This window comes from Mastigoproctus giganteus, chromosome 3 (assembly GCF_048544385.1).
Source record: "Mastigoproctus giganteus isolate SK-2022 chromosome 3, ASM4854438v1, whole genome shotgun sequence".
Taxonomy (NCBI): Eukaryota; Metazoa; Arthropoda; class Arachnida; order Uropygi; family Thelyphonidae; genus Mastigoproctus; species Mastigoproctus giganteus.
This window is the reverse complement of record NC_143577.1, coordinates 49,377,905-49,393,894: the sequence shown is the minus strand read 5'-3', so window position 1 is coordinate 49,393,894 and position 15,990 is coordinate 49,377,905. Positions and strand designations below refer to the sequence as shown.

At 38.6% G+C, this 15,990-nt stretch overlaps 1 protein-coding gene across 1 annotated transcript in view; it reads right to left on the bottom strand.

Annotated features, from left to right (window-relative positions):
- LOC150087940 (transient receptor potential cation channel subfamily M member-like 2) overlaps positions 1 to 15,990 on the bottom strand; it is a 409,197-nt gene that overhangs the window by 291,967 nt on the left and 101,240 nt on the right. The window contains exon 2 of the mRNA XM_090369284.1: positions 14,558 to 14,773. Coding sequence (XP_090225410.1) covers positions 14,558 to 14,773 — 216 coding nt within the window. The remainder of the gene's footprint in view (positions 1 to 14,557; positions 14,774 to 15,990) is intronic.

Genomic DNA, 15,990 nt, shown 5'->3' with positions numbered 1-15,990 from the left:
CTAAGGACCAACACTATTTCTAAAGGTTACAACCAGAAAATCAAACAAAACAGCCTGTGGCGATTTGCATAACTGTGGCCGTTCAGTAGAAAGCTGGTGCACCTGGAAAAAATTTGAATCATGATGAGAGGGCTCACATAAACAGATAAAAGCAGCAGTTCAGCAGTTATGTGCAAATTACCGAATGGTGAGCACGATTGTTACAGACGTTCAATTGGTTTCATACAGTGCTACAGACAACGAAATGGCCAGTAGACATCTGGATGACTTTAGCTGGGATCGAATAATTGGGAAGGTCAAAGTGCGAGGAGTTTGGCTGCAGAGTTCGATATCGCCCATAGCATCGTCTCCTGTGCGTGGTCGGCCTTCAGAATGACAGGTACAGCTGTTCGAAGGATCAGTGGTGGTCGTCCATGAAAAACAATGCCCAATGATGACTGCTATATACTCCTACAGGCCAAGAGGGACCAGACACCACACAGCGGGATCCATTGCAAACCAGCTGCCCAGGATGTAGGATATCACGGTTTACTGTGGCCAGGCAACTCCACAAAGGTGGGCTGTTTGCTCGATGGCCAGTACGCTGTGTCCCTTTAACACCTTCCCATCAGAGACACCGTTTACAGTGGTGCATCGAATACAAGGACTGGACAGAAGCGCAATGGGATAAGGTACTCTTTACTGATGAGAATAGAGTCAGTCTCAGCAGTGATTCTGGATGTCAGTTAATCTGGCGAGAGGTTGGCACACGGTATCGCCCCGCAAACATTACTGAAAGGGATCGATATGGTGGTCGAGGTGTTCTCGTCTGCAGAGGCGTTATCTTGGATGGACATACACAACTCCAGATACTGGAAGGCAGTACTCTAACCAGTGCACGCTACTGTACTGAGGTAATCCTTCCCCATGTGTGTCTGTTCTGAGGTGCCATTGCACCGAGTTTGTGGTTATGGATGATAAAGCCACACCCCATCGCACTGCAGCTGTTGAGCTTTTGGAAAGTGAGGACATTGTTCGTATGGATTTGCCTGCCCATTCGTCCGATCTATATCCCATCGAACACATATGGGACGCTCTGGGGAGATGCCAAGCGGAACATCCAAACCCACCAGATAATGTTCACCAGCTGAAGATGGCGCTGACAGAGGAATGGACGATGTTACCATAAGAACTTATCAACAACACTGTTCTAAGTATGGACAGGCAATGCAAAGCCTGCATCGACATTAGGGGGTGGCCATATCTCCTACTGAGGACCACCTATTCCCTTTGTTCCATCTCTGGTAGTGATGCATCTGTATCATGGCAGCCAGTGCTATGTTGCCATTTTTGAATAAAGTCCCTCTATACCATTTTGTTTCCTTTGTTGTGTTGGTGTTGTTTCCTTCATAATTTCTTTACTTCACAAGGTTCCTCTGGTATGCTTTTCCCATATCCAGGCCACTCCTATGAGTAGCCTGGATATGGGAAAATTAAGGACCAGTCATGACAACCTGACTGGTCCTTAATTTTTGCACACTGGTGTATATATGTGTTTCAGTATCAAGTTTTATCTCCTACCGAGTTAATGTTATATGAATTTCGTATCTCCTATCAAGTTATAATGTTACGTTTATAAAATGCAAGTGGTTATATTTATTACATTAAAATGTTACATTTGTAAAATCTAAGGTAGTTATAACAGATAATAAATTTAATTATCTGTTGCCACCTACATGGTTCAAATCTTGCACTATTATTTGTAACATTATACTACACCAAATTACCAATTCTAAAAGCTCTATGGATATTACTGTCATACGTTACAGTCTACATGACAAGTTAAATTATTAAAACAAGTAAGTAGTGCTATAATTTATAGTTTATAATCCTCTGCTGATACTGATTACACTGCTACAAGTTATGTATAAACTTCCAGTATCTGCTATATCGATACAAAAACAATGGTGGCAGAATTCGAATGCTACTATCAATACAATGTCATCAGTAGACAACTCCGGTTTTCAATGCAACTACAAGGTCAAGTAAAGAATAAATACACCAGATTAATCATAAAATCACAAAAAAATACTATACTACTAAATTTAAATCAAAAGTTATATAAAAACAATAATTTCAAATCAAAAATAAAATTAAAACCACTTAGCAGGTTTTAACACATTTGGCTCCCACTATCCTTCTCAGCAGACAATTGTGATAGTCATTTATTTTTTTTATGGTCTGAACTTTCACTTTCTGCAAAGAGTGCATCATCTTCAGATGTCATTAAGAACATTGTTGATCCCCGCATTCCTTGAAAGACATGGCAACTGTCTTGTATTTCACTATATCTCACAATTTTTTCAACCATTTACACACATGGAAAATTGTTGGTTGCTTCACTGTCCTGTTGTTAAACATGATTAGGTGTCTCATTCCATTTAGTCCACTGCTTACACATGAATATTTTATAAGCAGTTTGTTAATTAAGATGTATAATAACTGCAGTTGGCTAAAGCGTCCTGGAATTACAGCTTAGTGTTTAATTCTGCAAATGTCCTTTGTTGCACTGTTACTTTTTACTTGAAATGGTCAATGAATAGAAGATCTAGATTTTCTAGAAGCTTTGATTATATGATCCCTATACACACATAAAGGCATTATAGAAGTTATGTTGTAATATAGCGGCAGGATTGCTTCCCACAGATTTGAGACAGTCCATCGTGGAGGATCCAAATGCTGGATATTTTGCACCACATTAGAGTTGTTCTATGGGATTTGTATCCAGTGAATTTGTGGCCAAGGTAGCAACCCAAGTCACTTTTGTGTTCGGTGAACCACTTTCAAACAATGCTGGCAATGTGGCAGGGTGCATTATCCTGCTGGAACACACCTGTTCCATCTGGAAAGATGGTTTTGCACAGGTCTTGGGGGGGTTAGGAGGGTCTCCAGGCAATTCCCAAGAAAACATCCCCTATACCAAAACTCTGTTGCCACCTGGCTGTTTCTATTTGACTCAGAACGTTGGAGTGATTCCTCTCTCCTCAGTATGTTGCTGTACCTTCCATCTGCCATTCACAGAGCATAGCAGGAAATGTGTTTCATCAGAAAAGGAAACTTTTTTTCCAATTGTCAATGGTCCAATGACATCATTCAGATGCAAATTTTAAGCACTGTTAGCAATAGGTGGCCATAAGCATAGATACCTTCACTGGGTGTGCATAGATACCTTCACTTCAGTGGCCCATACAGACAGTTTGGTGGACTGTGGTCTCAGAAACACCTTGTCATCCCCTGGTTAAAGTCCGTTGTCAGCAGTTCTATTATTTCCACTTATCAGCTCAAACAAGATGGGATAGCCTATAAAATGTTCATCATGACCATCAATGAGGTATGGGTGCCCACTAGCCTGGTGACTGCTGCTTTAACCTCTCCACTCTCTGAATGCCTTACCTAAAGCATTCCACAAACAGCCTACACGACACAATTTCCATAATACTACTAGTAGCCAATAATAATCCTTTTTCCACCAGATCAGATCCCTTGCCCATATCGATCAACTATTTCATATAGACTGCATGCCATGCAATACAGACTCCATGCTAAGCAATATAGACTTCATATAGACTGCATGCAATATCACATGTACCGGTTCTCACAGTGACAAGTGTGTCACCAGGTGGGGAGGAACAGCCGATTGCTAAAACAAGGGAGTAGTCATAATGTTTTGACTGGGTAGTGTATGTTCTATGTTCTATAGTGTTTGTATCATGAGGCTTTGCCCTAAAGTTTCTTGGATTGCATAAAATTTAATAAAAAATTTAAATTAACTTATTTTCTGGACTATAAGGTGCACTTTTTCCCCTGAAAAATACTGCTTAAAATTCCCCTGCATCTGATGGTCCAAAGATACACTAAATGCACGTAACAATGCACTTAGTATATATTTGGAGCCTTATAGAGTCAATGCCTTGGCATACGGTGGCAGTACTGGGAGCAAGAGGAGGATATACTTGCTATTAGCTATATGGTCATAATCTTTGAAGTGGACAGTGTAATTGCACATTCTACATAATTTATTTAAAATGGGGAATAGCTTACGTTTTCTATACTTTTACTATAATTAAAATGTACTTTACAAATGGGTAACTTTTATGTTCGGTACAAGTTTTTAGTTATTTATTATAGTCCTACTCTTTTTACTAATTAGATAATGTATACAATGTAAATTATCAGTACTGATAATTATATGCAAAGTTTCTTTGGTCCAGGTACAAGTGTTTCCAGAGTTGAGAAATTCATTTTGTGTAAAGCATGATTCATCTGTTACCAGAACCACTGAGAAATTGAAGGTCCCATGTATATTGATAAAAGTATGAGCCATTGATAAAAGTTTCTGTATTTATTCAAAGACTGTGGCAACAATACTTGGGTAGGCATACAGTTCAATAATTGTGAAATGGATACAATTACTGTTATGAAATATCCTCCATGTGTTTGCACATTACTTGACTGGACAACTTTCTGTGTACTTGTGGCAAGAGATACTTGGACAGCATGAAGTTGCTTTTTGACATTTGTAGTTCATTGAAGTTTCCCTCTACCAGTGTTTACTCCTAATGGCAGAGGGAAACTTCAATGGTACTTGTTGAGTTGGAACTTTTTTAGCATATCTACAAGCAACACCTATGGCATTCTTGTGTACCCCCACCATAAATTAAAATCATATTGGTTAAGTCATCAAAAATAAACTGATTTGTAGTATCCTGCAGAATAAGTTTAACAAACGACATTCTGTAAATAATGATGCAGTTGTCCCAAAGTCCGAAACTCAAGTAACAGATACGTTGAAATAACTTGTATGTATTCTGCAATACAAGTTATTCACAACTGAATAATTCATATGATTCATGCAACAGAAGAACACTATTCATGTCAGTGTTGATAACTGATTTATACTTTTAAAGTCCATTTTATACAGTCACATTTTTCGATATAAATTTGAACATAAAAATGTTCAAATGTTTTGCTGTTTTATACAGTTCTGTAATTTATGGTTAACATTTGATATCTCAGAAACAATTTTGAGATTTATATTTACAAAAACTTTTTTTCTCATTTTTAGCCAAAGAATATACTTTTACATTTGTCCTTGCAATTTTTAAAAGTCCCATATAAGAAAACATTAATTATCTGAACACAAAAATTAAAATACCCTTTTTAATGAGGCATCAACAAGTAAGCCTCAAAGTAAGAAAAAAAAGAAATAAACTAAATGAACATAGTTCAGTCAGTAAGTTCAAGAAACCTTATACTCAAAAGACATCAAGTTGCTGTCATTGTGACCTGCAATGTATATTATATCTACTCCCAATTCCTCTTTATGCTTTAGTAATTTTGCCCGCAGCCCCGCATGAGACGGGAAAATTGGATCCTAAGACTATTAAATAGAGTTACAAGCACCATATAAAGGCCCACACCGCAAGTCAAACTTAATGTTGTACCATGGAAACACAAAATAATGATAAGAAAACTGTATACTCTTGCTCGAAATCATAACTAATTGCTTGGAAATATTTGTCTTTATTTGTCCTTATGGGACAAGTTGTCAAAAATGGGACAAGTTGTGAAGCATGACTTCCCTAAAGCATACATTCCCAAGCAATAACCTAATGTTTTTCCATTCGCTATGTGAAGTCAAATCATACAGGAAATTAGTTCTGGTAGAATCGTACACGCTAGTCAATACCAGGTGTAACGTCTGGTGGGGACTCACATCTGGTGAGTATGGGCTTGGCACACCCAGGGTCCTGAGCTGGATATCATCATTCTTCTCTTTCTTGGTGAAAGAGAAGAATGATGATATTTCTTCTTTCTCTCTCAGGGTAACTTGGGAATTCTTTTTCACTGGTGCAGCATAAGCCTCAGGCTTCCTTGCACCATATGGCTAATAATAATAATAATAATAACAATAATAATAAAGGCTGTCTATGAAGAAGATCAAAATGTTTGGACTTCCAATTGATGTGATAATGTTTGCAACTATCAATAATAAATGTTAAAATTCTTACCACTGCTAATAATGACTAATAATATTATAACAGCCCTGATGTACCTGAGTGGTCAGGAGTGCAAGTGCGGTAGCACATGCTCTTTGAGTGGACCGAGGTTCAAGCCTATGATTCCTAAATGCGATTAACATTTGTATTGATTGATTTATTGCAAACTTCACCAACCTGATGGTCATGCCGAAGTATAAACAACAGGATCTAGAAAATTTGGACAGATGAGCTGAGAAGTGGCAACTGATGTTTAACATTGACAAATGCAAAGTACTGCATATGGGTAGAAGTAACCCCAGAGAAATGTACCAACTGTGTGGTACATTTCCACATCTAGGGTGGTAGAAAATGAAAAAGATTTGGGAGTAATTGTGCAGTCAGATATGAAGTTATCTGAGCAATGCAGACAGGTTGCCAGAGATGCTCGTGGTGTCTTGTCAATAATATACAGGAATTTTTTATGGCAGGGATAAGCAGGTGATTATCCCCTTATATAAGGCAATGGTTAGGCCACACATTGAGTACTGTCTGGAGGCCTCATTTTAGGAAGGCTGTAGAGCTGCTTGAACACATACAGAGAAGGGCAATGAGATTGGTAAATGGAACAAAGGGTTGCTGTTAAAAAGAAAGGCTTAAGTTCTGCAAATTGCAGCAGCTGGAGACTAGACACCTGCGAAGTGATCTGATTGAGGTGTATAAGCCCTTGAATGGGTTGAGCACACTGAATTCTGATGAGATTCTTCTGCTTGGTCAGATTACAAACCTGAGGGGGCATAAATTCAAATTGAGCAAAGACAGTTGTAGAATAGATGTGTGGAAATTTGCCTTTAGCCAGCGAGTGGTTAATTGCTGGAACAACTTCCATCTATCGTGGAAGCTAATAGCCTAAATAAATTCAAGGAGGAACTGGACAAAATTTTAGAGGGAATGGATGTGTGAAACTTTTTTTTTTTTTTTTTTGGCTGATGCTACATAAGCTCATACCCTTGCTTTCTTGCATCACGTGCCTCCATTAATACTACTATTATAAACAATAAACAGTTTTTCTATCCACCATCTAAGCCTAGCAACACAGGAATATGCATGTGTGCATAAAGGTAACAACTGTACATGAAAATCTTTTTCTCACAACAAACCCTTCTAAGCACACAATCGAAGTGAGTGGTCCTTTAGGCTCCTCAGATAACAACTTGGTGATTCTCTTTTCCAATGGAGCCTTTATCTCACCGCTATTCCCAACCTCGTGTTGTTTGGCATTACAAGAATGCAAAATGGGATGACCTGCGAGACTTCTTTTCCTTGGTCAGATTACTGTTTCAAAACTTCTGATGTCAATGTTTGCTCAGATCGTGTCAGTGAAAATTATTCTTGAAGGAATAGAATCCTTTATTTCACACTCCACCTTAAAATCTCGTCCTTTATCTAAACCTTGGTTTTCCAATAAATGTACTAAGGCTGTTCAAGAGAAGAATGTTGCATATCGTAATTGGCTTGTTTCTAATTCTTCAGTTTCATTTTCTGCCTACACCAAAGCTCGCAACAATTGTAAAGCAGTTATTAACCAGTCCAAACTAGATTTTCAACAGGCTAAGAGTAGAAAACTTGCTTCTTGCCCTAATGGTAGCCGAACATTCTGGTCTCTTGCCAAAGCTATTGGCTGCAACTTTTGCCCATCTCTGTCAAAACCAGATGGTTCTATTGTCACTTCAGCCAAGGATAAAGCTGACCTGCTAGCATCCCATTTTGCTTCTAACTCATGTATTAATGATCTTGGTAAAACACCTCCCAGCACGCTCCATTCAGTGCCTTCTGTGTCTTCTGTCAAAAGGATGTCAGAAGGATTTTGACAAATTTCAATGCTAGGAAAGCTCCAGGTCCTGATGGTATTTCTCCGATTGTTCTTAAAACCTGCACTCCTGAACTTACTCCTGTTCTTTGGCACCTTTTTTCACTTTCCTATTTCAAAGGTGTTTTTCTTTCTGCTTGGAAGGGGCGCATGCATTAGTTGGATGGAAAACAGTATATGAATGCATGCATCATCATGGCGGTTCCGCTCAATACTACCATCATCCAAGTGTATGCACCGAATGAAAATGCAGATGAATCTGAAAAAGACACATTCTACGATCGGCTACAGCTCACCACCAATGATATTCCTAGCTACGAGTCAAAGTGCTCATCGGCGACCAAACACACAAATAGACAGTAATAGACAGTAACTGGAACATGTGATCAGCCCTCACAGTTCAGCAAAGCAAAAAAATGACAATGGAAAACATTTACTGCTGTTTTGCAGCATAAACAACTTGTGCATCGAGAACACCTATTTTGCTCATAAGAATATCCAAAAGAAGACATGGCGGTCACCAGACAGGATCATCAACAATGAAATCAACTACATCTGCATCAGTAAGCGTTTGTGTTCAGCATAACAAGAAGTGAGAATGTATAGGAGAGCTGATGTAGGATCAGACTACTATCTAGTGAGAGTATTACTAATGTTCAGGCTAAAAAGAAAACAAAAATGGCAATGACCCTCCCATATTCAGTTGAGAAACTGAGAAGCCACATCACTTGCAGAGAGTATCAGCTTAACCTCAACTACTGGTTTCAACAACTGCAACATGCAACTACAGTAGAAGAACAGGGAATGCAGTTCGAACAAGTGGTGAACTAAAAGTGCAGAGAAAAAAAATTGGACAAAGAAGAGAAACTCAAGAGTGAGTGCCAGATACAGGACAGAACCTAGAAACTGACTGACAAAAGGAAGGCAGCAAAATATCAGCAAGATATTTTGCAAAAACATTAGAAGAACAAGTAGCAGCTACAGTCAGGTACCAAGGGCTAGACTGCAGACAAAGAGAAGTTGCTGAGCTGACAAGAAAGGCACAAAGATAATATATCGAATTGTCCAGGAATTAATAGGTACAAGAAGCAACACCAATATCCCTATCAAAGACAATGTTGAAAAGACCCTGCTCACCAAAGAAGAACAAGACGCATGCTGGACAGAGCACTTTAAAGAGATGTTGAACCAGCCAAACCCAGCTGCAACTTTGACTTCAGTACTTCCACTCCCTGAGATGCACTGGATGTGAACCTGGGTACGATCACGGCTGAAGAGACCGGCAAAATGATACAGATGTTGAAGAACAATAAGATTGTCAGATTACACTAGATCTCAGCAGAACTACAGAAACATGTCAAAAAAGCATTTAACAGCATACATAATCACTGTGGAGCATCATGGGAATATACACGATCCCTCAGCACTATATCAGTATTTTCTGGAACCTCACCGAACTCCAATTGCTATGTGAAGACCGACACCAGCACCACCAACTTCTTCAATATCAATGGGAAAGAATGCAACAAGGCTGCATTATTTCGCCCTTTTTGTTCCTCTAACTGTGGACTTCATCATGTGGGAAGCATTGACTTGGCTGAATCTGGGCATGGAATGTCCAACCTCACCTCACAGATCTGAACTTTGCAGATATCATTGCACTGCTAGCAGCAACAAGAAAATGACTATAAGACATGATCACTAACTTGGAGACAGTGGCTGGTAAAATTGGGCTGAAGATAAGAGGTGCTAAAATGAAGACCATACAGGTTGGCAATGCTCAAATGGACAGATGAATTTTTGTCGGACATCCACCTATTGAAGAAGTACACCAGTTCACCTACCTTGGCAGCATATTGCCTAGCTATGGAGGCACTGAGGCAGATGTCAACTGCAGAACTGGTAAAGTGTCAGCAATGTTCCAATGACTGTGCCCAATTTGGTAAACTACAGCAATTGATACCACAATGAAGATCTGATTACAGCACTATCTATTTTCCCATCTGTGATCTATGCCAGCGAAACATGGAAGGTCGCAGCATGGATGGTGTGGAAACTCAACATGTTCCATCAGCATTGATTATGAAGATACTTGGCATTACCAATAAAAATAAAGCATAAAGTGTTCATTGTTTAATGGCCCCAGGGGTTCCCCCCCATATCCACATTGTGTACTCTTTGTGTCACAATACTCTGTGAAGGCCAGAGGTTTCAAAAAGTGCAAAATGTATGTTAGTGTTGTGTAGTGTCATGTTATGTTGTTTCTCTGACCATTTAGCCATTGGGCCCCTGATGGAATCCCCTGTTGCCCATCCTTAGCCACATGGAGGCAGGTCAGGCAGTAGAGGGATCACAATGGTACTGTGGCAGGTCCTGCCACTTAATTTCTGAAGATTTCAGTGCCTATGTATTAAAAAAAAATGAAAACATTCAGATAGAGTAGGGGGTTGAAGACTGAAGAAGGGAGGGGAAAGGCAGAAGTACGGGGATGAAAGAGAAGGCATCCCTTGGATTCAATGGAGGTATCTCCATCAGGAAAAAGTGAAGGAGGGAGAGGGGAGAGAAAGAGTCCATGTTAGCGCATGGATAGATTGCCATATGTCCACTAAAGTGTGGTCAGGAAGCACCAGCAGGTGGTCTGAAACCTCTTCTCATACCTAGGTTGATCAAGTTTGGGTTGAGTCCAGTCCAAGTTTGGAAACCAGGGTACAGTGGTTGCATTTTGCTGGGTTCCATTCTACTCCTTGTCTCGTGCTGCCTGCGCCAGTTCCATTAGGGTCGGTTTCTTGGGGTTTGTATTATTGTAGCGTTTTATTCTAGCCTTTTCTGAAATAGGGGGTGACTATCAGTTTCTTCTCAGTCCATTTCCCACTGCAATTTGGGCCCTTCTTGCAAAGAGGGCCTTATACTCTTTGTCTGTATCCAGAAGGTAGTGTTCCCGGTCCTGGGGAATAAATATAAATCTGGTGATTAATAAACCACACAGACCATCGTATAGCTGGCACTCATGCATAACGTGCCGCCAACTCTCAGGCTCTCCACATGTGCAGAGAGAATCCTCCAGAATACCAAGGGTTGTAAGTTATTTTTGAAGGGGCCATGGCCCATTAAGAGAAAGGTGGTGTTTGGTCCCGGTTGGAACCATGGTGGTGATTTCGGGAAAACTTTGTCTACATAGGGTAAGAATCTTTGGGTGACCTTGCCCTTAGTGGTAGTGATCTACCTGTTTTGCTATTTTTTTTTTGTAGGTGAGTTGGGTTTTTCCTCTTCTCTTATCGTTTGCTGGTTCAATGGTGAATCCTAGGAATGTGACTAAGATTCCTTTTGATAGGTAATATAAAAGACTGCATCATTCAAAGAAGAGGAACTCAAAAGGGGAAGTCAAGTCCAGGGGAGGGTTCCTGCCCGGATCTGGAGCACCTTTGTACTAATGGTGCTGCATGCACAAGTCACAGTGAGTAAAATTGTTCGCTGTATTGAATCCAAGGCTCTTCTATTGACTGCCATTGTTGTTTTGTGGTACCAAATTTGGGCTACATACGATATTGCTGGTATCAATGTTGTTTTACAGTACAAGGCAAGCATATGCTTGTTCAGGGCCTAGTCCTATCATGTAACATGAGCAACTAGAGCAGAGTAATTTATGATTTTTGCTCTGATGTGTTTGAGGTGTGGCTGGAAAGACAAGTTGTTATCAAGAATGACACCAAGATACTTCAGTTGGGTGGCAAGTTGGATGGTAAAATTCAGTGATTTATCACTGAATTTATTTTACCATCCCACTTGAAATGAGGTCATCAGCAAATGCTTGGGACTGCACATCCCTAAGGTTTATGTGGAGAAACTCATCTAAGACAATATTCCACATTAGGGGTCCCTAGACTGACCCCTGGTGTGCATCCTCTATAAACCACTGTGGTAATCAGCTTGTATGGTACCACAACTTCAACTTGCCTTTGTATTAAGTAGGTTTTGATATTATTGTAGAGGTTGATTGAGACTTGTGCTCTTCGGAATCTGCCCAGGACGCTCGGCCACCAGAGGCAGTCAAACGTCCCGGCAAAGTTGACAGAAATAACCAAGAAATATTTGCTTTGCCATTCAGTAGCTGCAATTAAAAGTTTTCTCAGCGCGTCAATGGTTGAAAGTCCTGACTTAAATCCAAATTGATTGGAGTCTTCTAGGTTTGCTGCTTTATGTAGCAGTCTCTTGTAGAGTTTGCTCATAACAGGCATGAGAGTATTGGGTCTGTATGATTCTGGCAGTTCTTGATTTTTGTTTGGATTTTTAAGAATTAATTTAATGTTTGGGGTTCTCCAATCCTTAGGGAAGCTCCCTCACTCTAGACAACAGTTAAATAGATGAAGAAGTAGTGTGGAGCTGTGTCAAATGTTCTGTCTGTCTGGGTCTGTCTTCTGTTTCAGTTGTGATTGCTGGTTTCTTGTTGTCATTGCAAGTATCTCAGCAAATTGTTTCCAGTTCACCTTGCCAACTGCAAACCTATTAATGAGTTGTCTGGGAACAGGAATCCTAGCTAATGATCTGGTGATTTGGTAAGCAGCATTACCAATAACGGGATCCTAAGAAGAAGCAGCTTGTACAATCTGCAAGACATCATGACAGAATGCAGGATGCACTTTGCCGGACACATTCTGCACCTACCACATCAGCAGCACACAAAGACCACAATGCAATGGATACCACCTGATGGGGAGAAGAGAGGCAGGCCACACAAGACTTGGTGCATGACATTCCAAGAAGACTTGCAAAGCATTGGTATCACGTGGGAAGAGGCAGAACACATTGCAGCCAAACGAGCCAAGTGGAGAACACTTGTTGTCCAATGTGCCCAGGCAAACTTGAGTCTAAGAAAAGTGCTATAATGATTAACAACCAATAATGGATTTTAGTACCAGGTAACCATCAGATGAAACCGGCTCTTACTAAATCTCTTACACTGTAATGAATGGATTTCGTTAAAATTAAAAATAAGTAAATCTTCTGTTTATACTCCAGGATGGCCACATAGTCAGAAAAATTTATGGGATATAGAATTCAGAAACATTACCATATTTTGTAGCATCATATGGATTTGAACATGGGGCATGAGTACCAGTGGCAAAACTAAATTCTGGGCCCCTATAAGGTTGCCAAGCAGCCTCCATGTGATCATTAACAACCATACCAAACAAGCTCTTAGGTCCCCGCCCCCCCACAGAGACAGACCAGGCTGTATGATAGTTTTGTCACTGATGAGTATTCAATGTATTTTACATTCATCTTTAACAAGAAAAGGCTATAATTTCTGTCAGTGAGAATCACTTCACATTGATCAATTAACTAGAGTGAGCCCCATCTAGCTCTAGACTGGTGGAGATGCATCCCAAAATCAGTGTTCGAGCTGCTGCCTTTAAAACTTATTTTATATAAGAAATCAATGTAAATATTTACTCGCTATTAAAATGAATAAGCCAGTACCAAAAAAAAAAAAAAAAAAAAAAAAATTGGTTGGTATTGAAAAATAAATAAATAAATAATAAAATATAATTCCTCAGTTAAGCCAGGTGCAGTTTACATTTTAGGTGCCGATATAAAAATTTTAGCCACCCAAACAAGCTGGAAATTTTTCAGTCTTGCCTACTGATATCACTCCACTTAAAGAGAATAAACCATATCATTAACTTTTAAGCTTAACATTTCTGCTGCATCTGACAGGTTTACATATCAAACAGTACCCAGGCAATGTGCCATGACACATATATGCAGTCATTCTTAAGGTCAATAAATGAGTGCTGTAAAAGGAAAAGCAGGTAACCATTAAATGAAACTGGCTCTAACTAAATCTCCCATACTCTAATGGGCAGATTTCAATAAAATAAAAAAATAAGTAAATTTTCTGTTTATAATCCTGGATGGCAACATAGACAACTGTTCAATATTGGCACACTGATTGAATTCAGTACTACTGGAAGCAATTCTTGTTTATTTGTTTTTTATCATCAACCATGTGCTGCAAAGACTTGGTACACAGTGTTATTTGTTCTTTGCTTGTGTTGAGGTTAGTTTATGTACATGAAATACATTTTTGATAATTTGAAACCTCAAAACGTTTATCAGATTTTTCCCATCACAGCACATCACTTTCATGTGCAGTGATGTACATCAAATTTTTAATTTTCGCTGTCGCTGCATGAGTGGCAGTGACCAGGTTAAAATATCACACATGCCATTCTCTTATGTATACTTCTCTCTCCACAGTTTTCTTCATGGTCCATATTACAAAAAAATGTAAGTCATCATAATCTGGATCTCTTTTTTGGCATAAAATTAATAAAACATAAAATTAATATTAAAACATTTTAACTTACTTATTATGACAGAGCATGAAGAAAGGTACATTCAGCATAATATTTGATTACTTTTCTTAAATTTCACACATAAAATGAGGGGAATTTACAAAAAATGCAAAACTCAAATAATTACTTTTGTGTGCATATTATTGACTTAGGTTCAGGTCATTTTCAGTCTGTGAAAAGTCTTTGGCAATCTAGACAGACTGCGATCCACTAATTGGTGATCCTGACAGATTTAACTATTCAAAAATTCTATGCAAAATCTGTCTTGTACCACAAGTAGTAAAATAAGTTAAGGGAAGTTTAAGAAAACTTACTTCTTCCTCATACACAAAATTTTTCCAGAAACAGACAACTCCACCATTAGGTACAAACTGGCTTCCCATCCCATCATTTCCAAATGCGGCTGAGGGTGCATGACTCACTTGATGCTGAAACACTGCTCTACCCTCTTCATTTTCTGGAGATGGACATGAAGTTTCATTATCATCATCCTTTGATAGATCTTGTAAACTCGTTGATGGAGGTTCAGTCTACATTTCAATATATAAATACAAATGAATTTCATCATATAAACAAACATTTGTTTTAATTGAAAATTACACTTAGGTAAAATTATTTTTAACTAAGATAAGTAGAACTAGGCTTATGCAGAGTCAAGGGACAAGAGTATACAAAATGGGCTGTTATGATCTGCAGCTATGTGGCAAATAGCATTTAATGCTTAAGCTTTAATCCTTAGCTGGAAGCCTGAAATCTTTGAGACGCTGCACAATATTCAGCGATGTGACAGTCTTCTCTATTTGGTCACACGGCTGAAACTCTTAATACTTTTAACAAAAGTGTTTTCTTTTATTTTGCTATTGAAAATTCCAGAAATCTAGTTACTTACTGCATAAAAAGTAAGAATGCAGGCACAAGTTAAACATAACCTTGATAATTATATTCACATACTAAAAATATGAATGTAAAATTAGAGTGCATCTCTTGCACACACACTTATTGAAACACATGTTCTTTATGCTGTATGGCAGCATATCCAGTCATTATGTGCTCTTGCTTTGCATCATGGAAGAGTCTGACTAGAGTCCAATTGCCAAAATGTGCAGGGTTTTTTTTTTATTGACATTTCACTTGATGTCAGTCAAAGGCTTTGAAATTATTCAAATCTCCCCAAAAAGAGGATAAAAAACATGTCTAAAGCACTGCAGAAAGGTTTTATTTAAAACAAAATAATTTAAAATATTTGTTTTTAATATAAAAAATGGAATGGACTTTTCATGCTTCATGTGTTTGTAAAAGATTGAAAATAAAAGTAGCATCAAAGAGTAAAGAATTTTGAATTATTTTTTGCTGATTTTTAATGTATACAAATGGGGCACATTTTTGTCACATTAAGTGAGCATGTGCGTGTGTGTTGCACTTGTGAGGAACAGAAAATTCACTAGAGTGACCAAAGCCAGGTTACAATACTGCTTTAAATTTTATTTTATGACTTGTGGATCAAAAGTTATTACAGTTGTAAAAATGTCCAAGGACTTATAGATACCCTATATATAAAATGAAACTTCAATTTTACAATTCCTAAATATATGTTTTTCATGATTTCAGATATGAGTAAGTTTTTATCAGTTCTAATGAAAATCCCATTTAGAGCAATGCTAAATTTTCTTTCAAATTAGAGCTCTCGTAATTTTCTATATCCTCAATTTTGCATGTGGTTTCCATGTGGTTTAGCATTAGAGGAGTA